Source organism: Protopterus annectens, chromosome 1.part1 (assembly GCF_019279795.1).
Source record: "Protopterus annectens isolate FY-2018-M chromosome 1.part1, PAN1.0, whole genome shotgun sequence".
Lineage (NCBI taxonomy): Eukaryota > Metazoa > Chordata > Ceratodontiformes > Protopteridae > Protopterus > Protopterus annectens.
In genome coordinates, this window is record NC_056726.1 from 1,260,241,949 (window position 1) to 1,260,260,323 (window position 18,375).

General features: G+C 38.4%; 1 protein-coding gene across 1 annotated transcript in view; it reads left to right on the forward strand.

The window, feature by feature from the left end:
- The window catches only part of LOC122816096 (carbonic anhydrase-related protein 10-like), a 1,019,679-nt gene that overhangs the window by 535,223 nt on the left and 466,081 nt on the right, over positions 1 to 18,375 (forward strand). Inside the window, exon 7 of the mRNA XM_044088879.1 lies at positions 12,087 to 12,252. Coding sequence (XP_043944814.1) covers positions 12,087 to 12,252 — 166 coding nt within the window. The remainder of the gene's footprint in view (positions 1 to 12,086; positions 12,253 to 18,375) is intronic.

The window sequence follows — 18,375 nt, forward strand, 5'->3', positions numbered from 1 at the left end:
TGGACAAGAAGGGGGGAATAATATGTATTGGGGACTTGAACTATCCTAGAACTGATTGGAAAAAAATGATCAGAAACTCATATCCTGATAGGTAATTTATTAATGTTTCACATTTTTGGGATGACCCCATTAGTTGAGTTTAACACCAGAGGGGACAGGATACTTGATCTACTTGTCACTAACATCCCAGAAAATGTACGCTGCCTAAAGCCACTTCTTCCATTAGGGTCATCTGATCACTACTCAGTTTAATTTCTACTTAATTTAGTAATGACTCAAAAGTTTTAGCAAGGAAGTATGAATGTAATAAGGAAATGATACATAGTCTAACTCTTCAGATATAACATACTGACTGGACACTGTATGCCTGAAATTCAGAACATTTTTATGGTTACAACATTCTAGAAGAACTCCTGCAGCCATGTGTTAATGAATCAGTGAGGGAAGAGAACACTAAGTCATTTCCTTATTGGTGGAATAAAACTTTAATAAAACTTTATAGGAAAAAAGACGTTATAAAACTTTACTCAAATATCCAACTGATATTAATAGGAAAAAAATTAATGAGAACTGTTTGAAGTTTGAAAAATGAAATTAAGAATGTTAAGATTAACATTGAAAGTAAATAACTTTGTAGTCGTGTGAATAGGAAAGAGTTCTGAAAAGATATGAATAATTCTAGCAAAAAAGAGAGTGTAATAATTATATTACAAATTGATAAAATTATCAAAGATGCTACTAGAATAGCAAATGAGTTTAATTTAATTTTTAAAAGATTTAATCATGTTACTAAGGATAAATGGAATAGAAGACCAGTCTCCAAATATAATTGTCCCTTTTGAAGTTAAGAGATACAACATCTATGGGCCCAGATCTGAACCCTGCAAATGTCATACTTGCTACTAAAAGCATACATGTACCTAGACCAACAATAATATTCTACAAGCTATTGGAACAAGAAATGGTTCCCGAGTCCTGGAAATTATCATGTGTTACTCCTATTTAAAAGAAAAAACAGAGAGAGATCAGCTTCAGAACTATAGACTAATCAGCTTGACATCATTGATTGGGAAATGTTTAAGAGATGTTTGTTGGATATTATAGAACATTCTGAGAATAATACAGCAGCATTTGATATCAATCAGCATGGTTTATCAAGAGGATATTGACACTGAGTAATTTAATAAGCTTTTATGATTATATTACAGAAGTATTGGATCTGGGATTGTGCCCTGGTACAGTTTTCCAGGATTTGTCTAAGACTTTTGACAGCTTGCCCCATGCAGTCATGATAAAGTGCCTAATAAAATGTAAACTTAATAGTTACATTATAAAATGGATTGGAAATTGCCTATCATAGGAAACTATGTGTGAAAATCTGTGGTACTCATTAAAATCACCTAGATGTGAAAGCTGGGGTTCCCCAAAGTTTGTTCTTCGGTACTGTATTGTTTAATTGGGTACCATCTACATTCTCTAGTAAAAAAGTATTGTATACTTAAGTATAGAGATGATTGTAAAATAGGATTTTTGTTACAAGCAGCATCTTATGTGGATGAGTTAACTCAAAATTTAAACTCAGTCAGCACTTGGGCTGCTGATACAGGGCTAGTGTTTAGCACAGACAAATATACAATTATGTATTTGTCTAATAAAATTATTAGACAACCAATATATTTGATGGTGCCTTAATTAGAGGAATCTAAGGAATACAAAGATCTAAGAATGCTTATCTCTTCTGAATATTCCTTTAAAGCACATTCTGAATTTTTATTATGCAGAGATATTAAACATATGGGCTATTTGTTGTGTAATTTATCAAATTTGTCAAAGGCAGATCATGCCTTTTAAACTTGGTTGACTTTTTCGAAACAGTCACCAAAGCCATTGATGAGGGAAAGGCAGTCCATACAGCCTACCTCGATCTGGCGAAGGCCTTCGATACAATACCCCACTCAGGTATCATTGAAAAACTCATCAGCTTAAATGTTAACCCATACATCACAAGATGGGTTGCAAACTGGCTGAGTGACAGGACCCACAGGGTCAGAGTTGCTGGCGCCATGTCAGACTCAAAGCCTGTCACAAGTGGTGTACCACAGGGCTCAGTCCTGGGCCCACTCTTGTTTGGCATCTACTTTTCCGAAGTACAAGCAAACACAGGAGGGTTATGGCTGACAAAGTTTGCAGACGACTGCAAACTGGGCGCCATAGTAAAAAACACATCTGACACAGATATCCTTCAGAAGGGTCTCACAGAAACGGATAACTGGTGCCAGAGCCATGGCCTAAAGTTAAATGCCAAAAAATGCATAGTCATACCCTTCGGGAAAAACAAGGTTACCCCTAGCTACCAAATAGGTGGCAATCCACTGAGCACAGAAGAAGTTATCAGGGACCTGGGGACCCAGGTTGATAGTAGTCTGTCATCCGACACCCATGTAGCTAAAGTAGTTAGGAAGACCTTCTACATTGCCCACCTTATCATGAAGGGATTCTCATCTAGATCAAGGGAGGTCATAGTCTCCCTTTACTCATCACTCATCAGACCAATGATTGAGTACAATGCCCCATTCGAATGTATCTGACCCGACACTTGCAGCAGCTGGAGAGGCCACAAAAGTTCCTCACCAAAAGGATAAAGGGTCTCAAACATCTGTCCTATGCTGCCCGACTGAAAGAACTCCAGCTCTATTCAGTCGCCACCGCTTGCTCAGAGGTGACCTTTGCCTAACATACAAGGCCATGTCAAACCCAGATTTGATGAATATGCTTCACCTCAAAAATCTAGATCCGTCAGAGCCACAAGGCGGAGACCTAAACCTCGACACGGCTATTAATAGGCGTGCTGGAGGGATAGATTCATCACCCAAAGACTCCCTATGCTGTGGAACAAAATCCCGGTATATGTGAGGCAGAGCACCTCGCTGGCCTTGTTCAAGAGAAATCTTGACCAATGGATGGGAGATCGCAGATATACCCCAGGGATTACCTCAGTGTCACTGCTCGACAGAGGCACAGCAAAATAATGGGTATAGTTCCCCATACTAAAGGGGTGGCGTAAGCCACAAAACTATGGGCTAGGCTTGTAAATGCCCTCGGGCAGATAGCCTAGTATGAACCTATGAACCTATAACCTATGAACCAGAAGTAGAAGTAAATACAGCACACGTTGATTGATTGATTGAAACTATAGCATAATTTAAGGATCTAGGTATATGGCTAGATCCAGCTTTGAGTTTTTCTAATCATATCAGCAAATTGGTTAATGATAGCTATACAACTGTAGATTGTAGAAAAATGGTTATAAAGTTCAGGAAATCAGAAATGATGAAATCCTTGTTAATTACATTAGACCTAGACTTGAGTATAGAATAACAATATGGAATCCTTATAAGAAAACAAGCATCAGCAAATAGGAAAGAGTGCATTAGAACTATACCAATGACATTAATGGGTATGGAAATTTAAGTTATTATGAAAGCCTAAATCATCTGAACTTGTACTGTATCACACAGAAATTCAAGAGGAAAGTTCATTCAGTATAGGGCATTTAGAACATATTATCTATAGGAATGTTTGGAGTTATCAGAAGTAGTAGAGAATCATCAGAAAATGTATGTAGAAGATTTTGTAGGAATGGGAAGTGTATTCATTGTCTTTCTGAGAGTAGCTGATGCATGGAACAGATTACAAAATTACATTAAAGCAAGCACTAGTTTATATATTTCTAAGAACAACCCTGACACTTGTTATGTGAATAACTGTTTTGGTATATTGGCAGGCTAGAATGGCATTATTGCCCACACTTGAAATATTTCTGTGTATGCAAAATCTAAAATGGGAGAACAAAGGCCCAGAAATCAGGGAAATATTTAAATATCACTTTTTTTAAACTTAGAAAGATGTTGGGATTAGTGGATATGTGTTAGCATGCATTTTCACTGTTTAAGCGAAGCATTTTTTTCCATGTTTAGGATTCTAAAGGCTGCGTTAGTGTACATATGGTCAGTCTGATGCCAACTCAAACTGTAGAGAGGGGGTTTATTTACATTTGACAACACATTAAAATCAGTGGCTTTCCAAGGATTATTTGAATGTTGCAGCTGTTCATACCAACAATTTTATATATGAGTATTTGAATGTGCAGCTGTTCAAACCAACAATTTTATATATGTGTGTAGAAACAGTCTGGTTATCACAGAAGTGGCGGTCTGTCTGGGGATGGAAAGGCAGCATAGCTCTTGACGGTATCCCATTATGAGGAATGTTCTTCAGTTTGTGAGTGTTAGCTGTTGCCATGGTATACAATACTGAATCATGTTAAAACAGGAAAACTGTTAAATAAAATAACTGTTTTCTCATACTTATGCTATGAGCATCCTAGATGAGGCTGTTAGTAAATGTTTGCCTCTTGCTCCATATTGTCACATTATGTTCTATATTTTGGAGATGAGGGGTTGAGAGCTATGGGAGGCAGTCAGTGGAAGAAAGCAAATGGCAGACTTTAGTCTGTGTAGGACATATTGTTTAGCCTTAGTATCCTTTTAGCAAGGCTTCTTTGTGGGCATTCCAGTTGCATGTGTCTGGACAGATACAGGCCAAAGGGGGCATTATGCTCAATGACTGGCCTAAGGAGTGCTGAGTAAAGGAGGGCAGTGACATCCTAGATCTAGACATAACCCATTTCTTTAAGCTGTTTAATATAGAAGCACTTTCTTACATAAGTAGACATACTGGTCAAAATTTAGGTCACTGTCCAGATAAGTTCAGAAAACCCAAACAAGTCTCTTCTTAAGGTGTTATTGTCATCATAGTTGTTTTCCTGAGGTAGATGACTTCCAAGGGATACAATAATGCATTTACTGGCATTTCATTTTGGTCCATGATTGTGGCACCAGTTGTTTGGGACAAACCGTCCACTAGGATGGCTGTGTAATTTGGGGTTCAGTGACTGCTCCTAACTTGTAGTCATGTGCAAACTTAGTCATTCAGAGCCCTTTGGTATTGGCTTTTACATCAGAAAAGTAGATGTTAAACAGGAGAGGCCCCAGCACAGAACCCTTGGGACTCCACCAGTAGCTCATCTCTTTCTGGAGGTAACTTTGTCAATTTTGCTTTCTTGCATCTCATCTGTGAGCCATGTGGCAATCCAGTAGGTGACCATAGTTTATTCCTAGTTTATTTAGCTGTTCTACAATGCCTGAGTGGGGATTGTGTCAAAAGCTTTAGCTAGGTCAAGGTATGCAATGTGTACCATTTGCTTTCCTATATTGCATTGGTGACCTTTGCAAAAAAGTACATTAGATTTGGTAAGCATGACCTGCCCTTGACAAATCCAAACTAAAATGGAAACAGTATTCGGAGGGTTGCTGTTTCCTAATAAGGCTTTCCATGGCTTTGCATATTAGGCTGGCCAGACAAAGTAGACTTGTGTTACTGTCCTTTGGGAAATGCTACAGTACTTAAATTTGGTTTTATACATTGCATATAATTTAACTGACTGTTTTTAGGAATTTTTTCATAAAATGTGTATTTCTTAACTTGCAATGTTCTTTAACTAAACAAGTCCAAGACCGTGAATGGAGACAATAGTTCGATAAAATGCAAATCCTTTATTCAAAGGTAAGTAGTAAATCCAAAACTCATAAAGTAGAAAACAGCAGAGTCAGACAAGCGCTTTCGCTTGGATAATTCCAAGCTTTATCAAGTCGGAAAAAGTTACATTCAGAGAAAGCTACCATTTAAATACATTCTCTAATGTTCTTTAACTAACTGAACTTCACTTGCACACACAAAATTATTTACATAAATTAACTTTGCTGGTTTCACATAAATCATTATTTACTTAAATTACTTACATTTGCTATGGGTCTTGGGGTGATATCACCTTCACTGGGATTCTTTGCTATGTTATCATACTGCTTATGTCAGGTATGCCATATAAAAGAACTACTTCATATGGGCAACCAAACATATCCTCTAGGTATGTCTTGAAACAACTGGTAATGTCTGCTAATATGCTGTGTGCTGGATAGGAGTTATGTACCTCCACTAACACAACCACACCAGGTTCACTGGATCATACGAGAATATTAGGCTAACTGTCATGAATGGTAATTATAAGGCTAGCTAATAAGCTGAGATCAGAATCAAACCCAATACTTTGTGTCTGAGGTGAAAACCTTAACCGTTGTGCTCACTCGACCCACCACCCCCAATGTTTTGCAAATGACTGTATGTTGCTGTGTTTTCACACATCCTGATACAATATCTTAAGGTGATCCTTCCACATCCCCCTTCCCCAGTGTTTTGCTTTCCTGCCTCCCCACCTCACTTGTCGACTTTCTAGACTGCGCCCCCCCCCTTTGTAAAACCCTGGATCCGCCACTGAACACGTACACAAATGCATGATTTTCGCTATACCCAATAGAACCAAGATGTTCTCCTCCAAAAAAAGGAAGCCAATCTGGTGGTCCCCTGCCATAAACAATCTCTACAACAGATGGAGGAAACTGATGCGGAATAAGGTGAAGTCCCAAGACTGGAAAAACTCCCTTATCAGCCTCAAGAAAAAGTTGAGATCCCTCATCATATCCTCTAAAGCCAGCTATGAAAACAGAATTGCAGCAAATAGTAAAGACAACCACAAGGCCTTCTATAGTTATGTAAAGAATCTCCACGACAATACCCAGATTTGCTCTGAGCTACTGCACAATGGTACTTCCTATATCCAGCCAACAGATATTGCCAATATACTGACTGACAGATTCAGTGCCAACTTTACCTCTCTCACCCCCCAAAGGACCAATCACAATACCAGTAGATTGCCAGGCACCCAGTATTACTGCTGCACAGGTTAAAACAGCACTGTGCAAAGCAAAGAATACAGCTTCTATGGAACCTGACAATATCCCTGGCTGTGTTCTACATGGACTACAGAGTGAACTGGCACTGAATGGTGCACTGCTATAGTCATCCCTCTCCACAAACGAGGAGCAACTATAGACCCTGGGAACTATCACTCCATTAGCCTGACAAGTCTGATATGCATAGCTATGGAACGCATCATCATGGACCTAATAAACAAGGATATAGTGAAGGGTAGATCATGCCTGTTCAACTTGGTCAACTTCTTTGAGTCAGTCACCAGAGCTGTGGATGAAGGCAAGGTGGTTCATACAGCCTACCTTGATCTGGCCAAGGCCTTTGATACCATTCCCCACTCAGGAATCATAGAAAAACTCACTAAGCTAGGCATCAACCCCTATATCACTAGGTGGGTTGCAAACTTGCTCACAGATAGAACCGATAGTGTGAAAGTAGTTGACTCCAAGTCAGACTGCTGACCAGTAATGAGTGGTGTCCCACAGGGATCGGTCCAGGGTCCTCTTCTGCTTGGTATCTACTTCTCTGAAGTCCAGGTCAACACAAAGGGACTCTGGCTAACAAAGTACACAGATGATTGTAAGTTGAAAGCCATTATTAACTCCTCAAGCAATGTTGAAATTTTACAGAAAGGCCTCACTGAGACCAACGACTGGTGTCAGAATCATGACTTTAAGCTCAATGCCAAAAAATGTGTCATCATCCCCTTTGGGAAAAACCCAGTTCCCATGAATTACCACATCGATGGTAGTCCACTGTACATAGAAGGCGTTAAAAGAGATCTGGGAACACAGGTTGACAGCAACCTCTCTTTGGACCACCACATTGGCACTGTGGTCAGAAAGTCCTTCTGTGTGGCACATCTCATTACTAAGGGTTTTGCATCCAGGAAGAAAGAGGTCATTGTCTCCCTCTACTCTTTCCTCATTAGGCGAATCATCGAGTACAATGCCCATTTGGCATGTACATCACTAGACACCTGCAGCAACTGGAGAGGCCACAAAAGTAGCTCACAAAGATGATCCTAGGCCTTAAACATTTGCCCTATATGGACAGACTCAAAAAACTCCAACTATTCTCTGTCTCATATTGCAGGCGATCTCTGCTTGATTTACAAAGCCATGTTTGACCCAGCTCTGTTAGAAATGCTACATCTAAAGAAATCCCAATCCCTCCGCACCGCATGCTCCAGAGACTTCAACCTCATTACCACAATCAACAGAATGTGCTGGAGGGACAGGTTCATAACCCAGAGACTGCCCATACTATGGAATAGATTTCCTATACATGTCAAACAAAGCACCTCACTGGCCCTCTTCAAGAGAAATCTTGATGAGTGGATGGAAAATAGAAAACTCACCCAGCGGATCATTCCAGTGGCTCTACTCGACAGAGGCACTGGGAACTAAGGTCGAGTGGCACGATGCCAGGTAATCCTATGGGCTAGCCTTGTAAAGGCTTCAGGGCCATTAGCCTAGTACATTCCTATGAACCTATGAATCTATTGGCAGCTTTTTTTAGAAACTGGCAAAAAACCTGGCAACAGTGAAAATATCTCTATCAATAATTTATCAGGAAACAGACATAAGAACATAACAATGTTTGTTGATTGATGACATTTTACCCAAGGAGTGCTTTGTTGAGTTTTTTGCATTCTGATGAATTCTTAACTATTTGTAGATGAAAGCACTTCATGTGTGCCTTTTATTAAATTATTTTGGTAGTGTGAGAACAGACATGTCTGTGTTGTTTATACTCAATGAAAACATGCACATACACTCTTAATATGATAAAAAGAAGATGGTTCATCTACATAGGTTCATAGGTTCATAAGATGATACTAGGATATGTACTAATGCTTAGACTTTTGTATGTAACTTGCTTTTTCCCTAAATACAAGTCTCTTTATATGTTTCTTATGTATTTTGTATGTGTAGTGCTGCTCAATAAGCTTGGGTCATGGGTGAAAAGGGTCAGTGAACCAGTCTGTCTACATGGTGAACAAACAGTAAATAAATAAACAAACAATGCAGTAATGATTAGCTATAGTCAATATTCCAACATTTGTAGGTTTCAGTTAGATCGTCTTTATGAGATCTCTAAACTGCCTGTAAATCATGCACTTTCTGAATTACAGCTGTCTGTCAGAACCTTGGTGAAGGCTGTATTAGCAATTATTAGATTAAATGATGGAATATGCAGTAGGAGACTATCTTACTTATAAAGTGAACTGGGAGTAATTTTATTTTTTAGTTACTACACTTGGTATCCTACAGACAACTAAGAGGTGACCTGTGTCTGGCATACAAGGGTAAGAGGTGACCTGTGTCTGGCATACAAGGCATCCTTCGACCCGTTATTGATGCATTTATCAGACATCAGAAAGTCAAACTGAATCAGAAGTACTCGGTCAAGGGTTCTAAACCTCTTATGCAACTAAAAACAGAATGGTTTGGCTGGACAGGTATATTTTGCAGAGGATACCACTGCTGTGGAGCAGACTCTCCGTCCAAATAAAACAAAGTTCATCCCTGTCCATTTTCAAGTGCAGCATAGATCTATTGATGGGAAACAGCAAATTTAATGCAGGACTGCCTGCTGGACTATTAAAGGACAGAGGCAGCTCCTAAATATTTTATCCCATGAATGGGTCCCTCAAATTATCTGTGGTATGAATTCAGTTATTCTAATTAGGGGTAATGCATAATTATCGATCATGGGATGGGTAAGGTCAGTCTATAATCAAATGGGATAGGTTATTTTGAGCACAAAAAAGGGAAGCTGGCTAGGCTTAGAATGGCCTGTGATTTCAGCAAGCCTAGTACTTACCAATAAACCTATGAATGTATAAAGGACAACAAAAGTTGTTATTATGCAGTAGTTACCAAGTATCTAGTAGAAAGGTGGCTGGTGTGGTTTTAGGAACTCATTTTCATTTCTGAATGTTCAAACAATGGTGTTCTCTGTTGTGGGATACATAGATAAATAACATGTTTATTGCTGTATACAATAAGGCAGTGGTGTGTGGAACATTGCGAGTTAAAATGGGTGGCGTGTACTTCAGACTGGGAATAATTACAGCACTTATCTCTGTCTGAAGATCTATTTGAAGTTTTGATTACTTTGCATACTCATCATAAAAGCTCAGTTTGAGTAATGCAGTTGCTTGTGCATGCATGCAAAGCAACATAAAAAGTTATATAAGTGTCTTTCAGTAATAGAAGCAAAAGTGTTTGAAAATAACTTATAGAAAATATTGAAAAATGCCTGCCAGTTGACACAAAGGGTTAATTAAGGCTGTAAGCTGTAGTTCCTGTGGTGCATGGTTTGGTTCTTGCAGCCCTTATTTGTTTGCCATGTGACCTTGAACAAGTCACTTAACTAGACATTCCCAGTGGGGCTGCCTGGTATGAACCTATGAACCTGTAGGCAAGTAACTACTAGGCTAACTGTCATTGTGAGCTATTCTAAGCCTAGTCAGTTTCATTTTTTTGTACTCAAAATAACCTATTCCCTTTGGTTATAGATTGACCTTATCACCCCACAGTCGATAGTTATGCATTACCCAAATGAGAAAAACTGGGTTCATACCATGGATAATTTTAGGGGAGCCATACATGGGATAAATTACCACTCAAGGTTACCTCAATTACCCCTCAAGGTATGGGGTTTGATTCTGAGCTTTGGGGGAAATTGGCTAGGCTTAAAATGCCCTAGAAGGATAGTTGGCCTAGTACTAAGATATGAATCTATCAACCTTAAACAAAGTTGTGATATTAGATATGTTGTTGACAGTATTTTCCTCAGCTGCCTACAAGCACAGGAATATAGCATGTTACATTTACATTTTCCAAGTCAAAATGAAAGTGAAAATAAACTTCTATCTGAAGAGAACTTTGGTCCTCTGAAAGGGTGGTGGTGATCAACTGCTCATCAGCACCTATGATATACATATGTCATTGTCTGTAACAAAGTAATGCAAATAACTAACATAACCTGTTGTTGTGCATGTGTTAACAAATGCAATTTCCATTTGTTTAATTATGCTTGTATTGTATCTGCCTTGATCTATTTTGTGGAGCTTTTTTCCTTTGGCATCTACTACAAAATAAATTACTAGCCTAGCTGGATTGTCCCACTCAGCAAATGTAAATCAATAAATAAATGCACTTACATTGTGATCTTCTTATACCTTGGGGACGTAAAGGCTCCACATCTGCACATATGATAAAGATTCCTTAGTCAACAGAAACCCAACATATAAAGCAGCTGAACACAGAAATTATCTGATACTTGCAGATAACACAGAGTTAAGTATTATAATGTATGTCACATATGATAAGACTCAGTAAAAGAACAGCTGAAGTATAAATCAGGGCACAAATTCAGATGTCACTGGATTAATTCTACATCTAAATGTCACAAAGGCTTTGGCAGACAGATGTCCCTTCAGGGGCTTGGGATAGGTAATGCATAGTGTTTTATTTTTATTATAGTTTTTAAATCATAACCATTTTATTGCTTATATAGATATCAAATAGAATGATAGCATGTTTAGATTTAAATTTTTGCAAGCATATACTAAGTTTTATTTCATAACAGCAGCATTATGTATACTACTGTCTACTGAAATCTGAATCACTGATTCTGAAAAACATACAGTATAACTGTATACAGCTGGCCCCTGGAAATATTGGAACTAGCAGAAATTCATATGTGTCTAACAGTTTATGAGCCAGGTGTTGTTTTGTGTGTCAGCTTGCTTTGGGTCATTTGTTCTGTGATTTATCTTTGCTGTTCATTGTTTTACCATGACTAGAGCATTCAACATATCAGAGCTACTGAGAGTTTAACATTCAAGGCTAGTGAGATAGGCAGCAGCCCAAAACAGCAAAAATAAATCCAATGTATGATCCTGTCACTAGACAGTTACATCTTGCTATTAATACACAAGTGTTAATGTACTGTGTATTTACTGCTTCTAAATCCTCATAGCAGTGAACAGTGGTGTCAAGGGAACTGTGTATTCCATGGCAAAGCAGTCTTCTGTTTAATCAGCATGCATAATATACCATTACACTGCAAATGTATTAAAACCTGATCTGCACAAATAAGCATGTCTCATCTGGTAGCATGTCTTAATCATGAGGGATGCATCACTTCTTTTATAATAGTTTATGCATTTCTGTACATTTCAGATACATAGCCTACGACTGCTGAGTCAGAACCAGCAATCTCAAATCTTTCAAAGTATGAGCGACAACTTCCGGCCTGTGCAGCCTCTGATGAATCGTAGCATACGAGCAAATCTAGATTTTCGCAGGCCTGGCAGAAAATGCAGAGGGTCCAATTATAAACTTCATGGTAAGGATGGCTAAATTCTGTATTGTATTTTTTTATTTAATTTTTATGACTGAGAAAGTGAATGGATCCAGGAACCACTTTCAGCCATGGCCTGGTCCAAAGACAAAATTAAATAAAAACTGCACATTTTTAAGACCTTATACATAGAAAATATCAGATTGCAAGTCAGGTTTGATATTTTTAATTAAGACTTGAGAAGATAACAAGGAGCTGACCTACTTGTAAAGTTTTATATTCAGACTTTTGCACTCTGGTATAAGTTTGTTTTTCAATATTGGAAACATAATAAGACCTAGTACTTGGCCTTTTGGAATGCCTGTAAAAAGGGTATCCTGTTTGGATAAGGAGGTGCCTACTTCTGATTTAATAGTTATATATTTTAGGTAGTTAGAGAACCACTGAATTGGGCTATCAGTGACTCCTGTATGGGAAAGCTTACTGAGTAATATGTTGTAGCATACCAAGTTTAATGCACGTTTCACTTCAACACAGAGGACACCTACAAGAGGGCTTTTATCCATTTTGTTATAGATGTTGTCTTTAGCAAAATAAATGGCTGTGAGGGTACTAGAACTACTTCTAATGCAGCACAGAGAGCGAGAAAATAGACAAATAGTAAGGAATAAGTTAGCTGATCATATACAATTTTTCTAAAATTTTTGTAACTGATTGTAGTTTAGAGAAGGACTGAAGACAGACTCATTGTTTGAGTTATTTTTAAGTAAAGAGTGATTATGGCAAATTTATCAATGTAAACAATGTTTCTAGAATAAAATATTATGAACATGGGCTAGGAATTTTGTACAAAAAATGCTGATTTTTTAAAAATGCTGCATGTGTATCCAACTGAGATGTTGTTACTTTTTTAGACAATGACCATATTAAGTCTGCAATAGATTTTTGAGGTAGCATGTTGGAAGCAAAGTTTGGCAATATTGTATAAAGTTCATTATGCCTGAAAGAACTGCCTGTGTTCTATAACTTTGATAGGGTTAAGGGTAGAAATACTGAGTCTATATTATAAAACTGAAAACCCTTTTGAGTGAATATGACAACAGCGACACATATAGCTCGAATCGTCATATTCGGCCAACCCCTCCATGCGCTACATACTACCTACCCAAACATAATAAATAAACCAGATACATACACTAACCAAACCCTACTTCTAATCCTACACTAACCCTTACATACATTACTATCTATGCACTTACCTTAACTCGCACCCTAACCCTAAGGTCCGTAACTATCGCACACATATCCTACGGAGATATACCCAAACAAAACAAATAATCCACACACATACAATTAACAAAACTCTACTTCTAACCCTACACTAAACCTTACATGCATTACCTATCTATGCACTTACCTTAACCCGCACCCTAACCCTAAGTTCCGTAACTATCGCACACTTACCTTAGGGAGCTATACCACAGATGGGCTAACCATAACAATTTGACATTTCGAATTTTGTGGTTTTGGATGTTTGCCATTTCCGTAGTTTGCACAATACGTGTCGCTCTTTTCTGGTTTGCTCAAACTGATCTTTGGGCTTCTAATATAGACCCAAAATACTTTTATATGGTTTAAGGACATGGACATGTGTCTGTGTATCTCTGTTTGGTTTATTTGTGGGTTTTGCCTAAAATAGATTTGCATTTTAATAATATCCAGTAGCTGTTGGATTTGGAGATGAGCATTATTTGTTTAGTTTAGTAGAAAAATGTTTGGGGCTTATTCATAGACAGCTAAACCAGATGTCTTAGAAAAAGGAGGTTTTGGAGCTATAAAGATGATATATTTTCTCTCTGTAGAGGCCACACTTTGTCTTTTAGCTCAGTGGTTAAGCATGGGTATTTCTGTAAAGTATGCATAGCTTTTTTCTCTTCAAATATGTGAAGGATCAATATTTATTATACAGAACTCATATACATATTCACACCTCACCTAAGGTACCAGTTCTATGCTGATAGAAATCTGATGAAGCATTATGACTATATATATATATATATATATATATATATATATATATATATATATATATATATATATATATAAATAATTACAAGGGAATAACTATGTTAACTGGTGCTTTTGCATATCTGTATTGAGAATTATTAGAAGACAACCACAGAAAAGGAGTGTGTCAAATGTTATCTATTGCAAATTACAAAACAAGGGCAAAAAATAAAGGTCACTAATTTACTAAAAGGGGGTATATTGACTATGTTCAACACACTCAAAAGCAAAAGCAAATCATATTGCATCTTAGAAATAGCAAAAGGTAAATAATACATTTTCTGTAATAAAAATACAAAAAAGAAATAATGGAATCACCTCTTACAAAACACAAATGCATTTACTTTACAAACTATGAACAGACATAAGAAAATTCCTTCAAATGAGAAGAATCAATCTTATCATTATGGAAATAAAAATATTTTTATTGTGACCATGACTTTTAGAATTTGTTTCACAAGTGAACATTTAAGGTAAAGTATAAACATTCCATCACAATAAAATCTCCCTTGTAAGACACACAAAATGAAATATTAATATTCTAAACTGCAAGTTATAAAGTACACCTGAGATGTTTCTAAAATATTTGCACATTTAGCATTTATGTCAATCATTTTCTCATCATGCAATCTAAATATGTTTAATTTTAGCCGTTATCTTTTAAATAATAGCATTGTTCGAGCAATGAAGCATATAGTAGATGTCTGCCTTGTTTGTATTATACTAGATAATGTATTATTGATAGCGCTGACCAATTTGATATAAGCAGTCTTCACAGTGATAATAAACAGAAATACACAGATTGTGATCCTATTTTAAATAGTCTATATTTATTAAACAATGTTAGGTATAAGGAATTGCTGTTTTAGTACTCAATAGATTATTATTATAGTTACTTTTGGTGGTTTCTGTTTTTGTATAATTATGGTAGCAAATGCATGGTGTTATCATTCACATTCTACATAAAAGATAATCAAGATGTTCGCTTGTAGCTCATAAAATGTGAACCATTATTCCAAACGTTGAACTTACCCACAAATTTAAAAGTTTGTTTGCTGTAATTAACTGTTGAGGCTGCCCACTCAAGTGCGCTAGCCTGTGCATTGAATATACTGTAATTTTCCTGCTGTTTTTTTGAAAATATATATATATATATATATATATATATATATATATATATATATATATATATATATCCTTGTTTCCCACCTTTCCTTAACTAGAATAGTCCCCATATACAGGCTTTGCTGTATTCTGGACTCTTGGATAGTTCCTGTGTTGCCCATTTCCTTACTTGGATAGAAGGAAGTTTCTTTGCTCACCAGTGGGAGTGGGGAGCCTTGAGCAGCCCATCTGTCCCTGAAGGAGTGAGCTCAGCACAAGAATCTTGTAGTAATTGGCAGTTTTGGGCCATTTCTAGCTCTTTGAAGTTCCCTGCATAAAAATCCGCCTTTGCGCGGCTTTGCGCGATTGTGCGCATAGCGCAGCATCAGGCAGCGTCGCTTAATCGGGTTTAAACTATTCCCAGCTCCACAAAGTCTGCTCTTCACTTTTTCCCTTAGAACTGCTATATTTCTCAAATTAAACACCCTATTCTCAATCTAAGGCCCTGCACTTGCCCAAATAAGCAATCTTACAATCTAGCACTAATATACTAAAAGCACTACATCCTCATATACTCTCTACAATTACCTTGTCCCCTATTGGTCCTCTTTAATTAAGTGATAAAAGAGTCCCCTATACTACTCTAGCATGTCCAAAGGTCAGTTAATGGTTTCCTCTCCAGTCCAACTGGTGAATCTGGGAATCTTGAGGCAATGTTACAACTGTCTCATGTACACGGACAACCCTCTCCTCCTCCAATCAGGTTCAAACATATGTGAGAGATGCAACCATATAGCCAAACTGGAGGCCAAGCTCTCTCAACTCAAAACTGGTGTAACCAGTCAGGAGGAGAAGGTAACATCACACAACACTAATCCAGTCTCACATAGTCCTACCACAACAGCAATCCAAAAACGCAAACACACAAAAACATACTCGGTGGCTCTAATTAAAAATCTACCTAAACAGCAGAGACCTCCACAGCAGACATCCAAACAAACGCTACTTCACAACAAAACACATGCAACACATAGCTCACAAAGTCAGTGTGCCAAACAGTCACAGCCCTTAAGGCAGAACAACACACCTGACACACTTGTAATAGGTGATTCTATAGTCAGACACACTGATGTCCCGCTCATCAGGCTGAACTAGGAGAAGATCACAGTGAGCTGCCTGTCGGGCGCTAGGATCTGCCACATAATGCAAGCACTCAGGTCACTCCAAAGCAAGTACAAATATGACTCGGTCATAGTACATGCTGGTGTGAATGACCTGAGATGTACCTCCCTCGACTACATGAAAAGAGACATAAAGGAGCTCTCCGATCATGTAGCCCAGGCCGGTATGACCCTGACCTTGAGCAGCATCTTAACCTCACCTAGAATGATGCCGCAGTATAAAGACAAAATGATCGATTTTAACAATTGGCTAAAATTTTGGTGTCATTCAAAGGAGATCCAGTGCCTGTCAGCCTGGGATGACATGCTTGACAAGCCACATTGCTTCGCAAGGGACAGCTTGCACCTGTCACCCTTGGGCTTTCAGATACTGGCAAAGGCTCTTGCCACCCCCATAGTGCCTTTTTTAGGCAAGGCTCAAAAGACAAACCCACCTCCTTAGAAAACACAAAGAACAAGAAACTAAGAGTAATGCTGCTAAACGCCAGAAGTCTAAACCTCAAAATGCATGCACTCAAATCTCTCCTCAGTATGGAGAACATCGATATCTGTGTAGTGACAGAAACCTGGTTCAAGGCTCCAGAGGGCACCCCAGCACTACCAGGTTATACCTCATACCATGCTTTTCGGCCCCAAAACTTGGACCGAACCACAAAAGAAGGGGGAGTATGCATATTTATCAAGGATACCCACACCTCCAGGTTAGTGGCATTGCAGGAAGCATCAGAAACCATCCATGTGCAACTAACAGTGGGCAAAACTGCCTTTCAGTTTATAGCATGCTACAGACCACCATCTCAAAATCAGGAATCCCACTCGGCTTTCCTGAAAACATTGGAGAACATGAAGATCTCTCCAAACACCATTATACTGGGTGACTTCAACAACCATAACATTGACTGGGAGCATTACTCAAGCCCCAACAACCTAGCCCAAAGGTTCCTGGAATTTATAAACTCAAATGCTATGGAACAACAAGTCAAAACTCCCACAAGAGGGGAAAACATACTTGACCTGATCATCACCAACATGGAGACCCTATGCTCCACACCAGAAGTGTTCCCCTCATTGGTAAGATCAGACCATAAATTAATTTCACTGGATATCCACAACCCGACCCCACCCCCAGCCCAGAAAACCACAGTGAAAAACTTCTCAAAAGCAAACTTCACACTTCTCAAATCCGAGGTGGAATCCTTCAAGGCCCCAGGGCCAGTGGAAACTACGGCCCAAACCACAGAATACTATATAAACACATTCTATGGACACCTCCAGGAATGCATGGATCATGCTATCCCAAACAAAACCAAAACCCAAGCGTCCAAAGGCAGGCATCCAGTCTGGTGGACCCCAGCCATAAATAAGTTGTACAACAGAAGGAGGAAGCTACTATATGATAGAGCAATATCCCTAAAAGGGAAGGCATCTCTGATCAGTACTAGCAAAAAATTATGATCCCTTATAAAATCCTCCAAGGCCAGCTTCGAGAGAAAAATTGCACAGGACACTAAAGACAATCACAAGGCTTTCTTTAGCTATGTTAGGAACCTGGGATTCAACTCCCAGGTATGCTCAGAGTTGATTATAAATGACAAAAAATACACTGAACCCACAGACATTGCCAACATCTTGGCAGACAGGTTCAGTGCAAACTTCTCTCCCCCTTCCCCCCCTAAAGAGCAAATATCTATCCCAGGAGAGTGCAGCCTCCCTAACATCTCAGATGCTCAGGTGAAAGCCGCCCTCTCCAAGGCAAAAAACACTGCTTCAATGGGACCAGACTGTGTCTCGGGTTGCATCCTACATGAACTCCAAG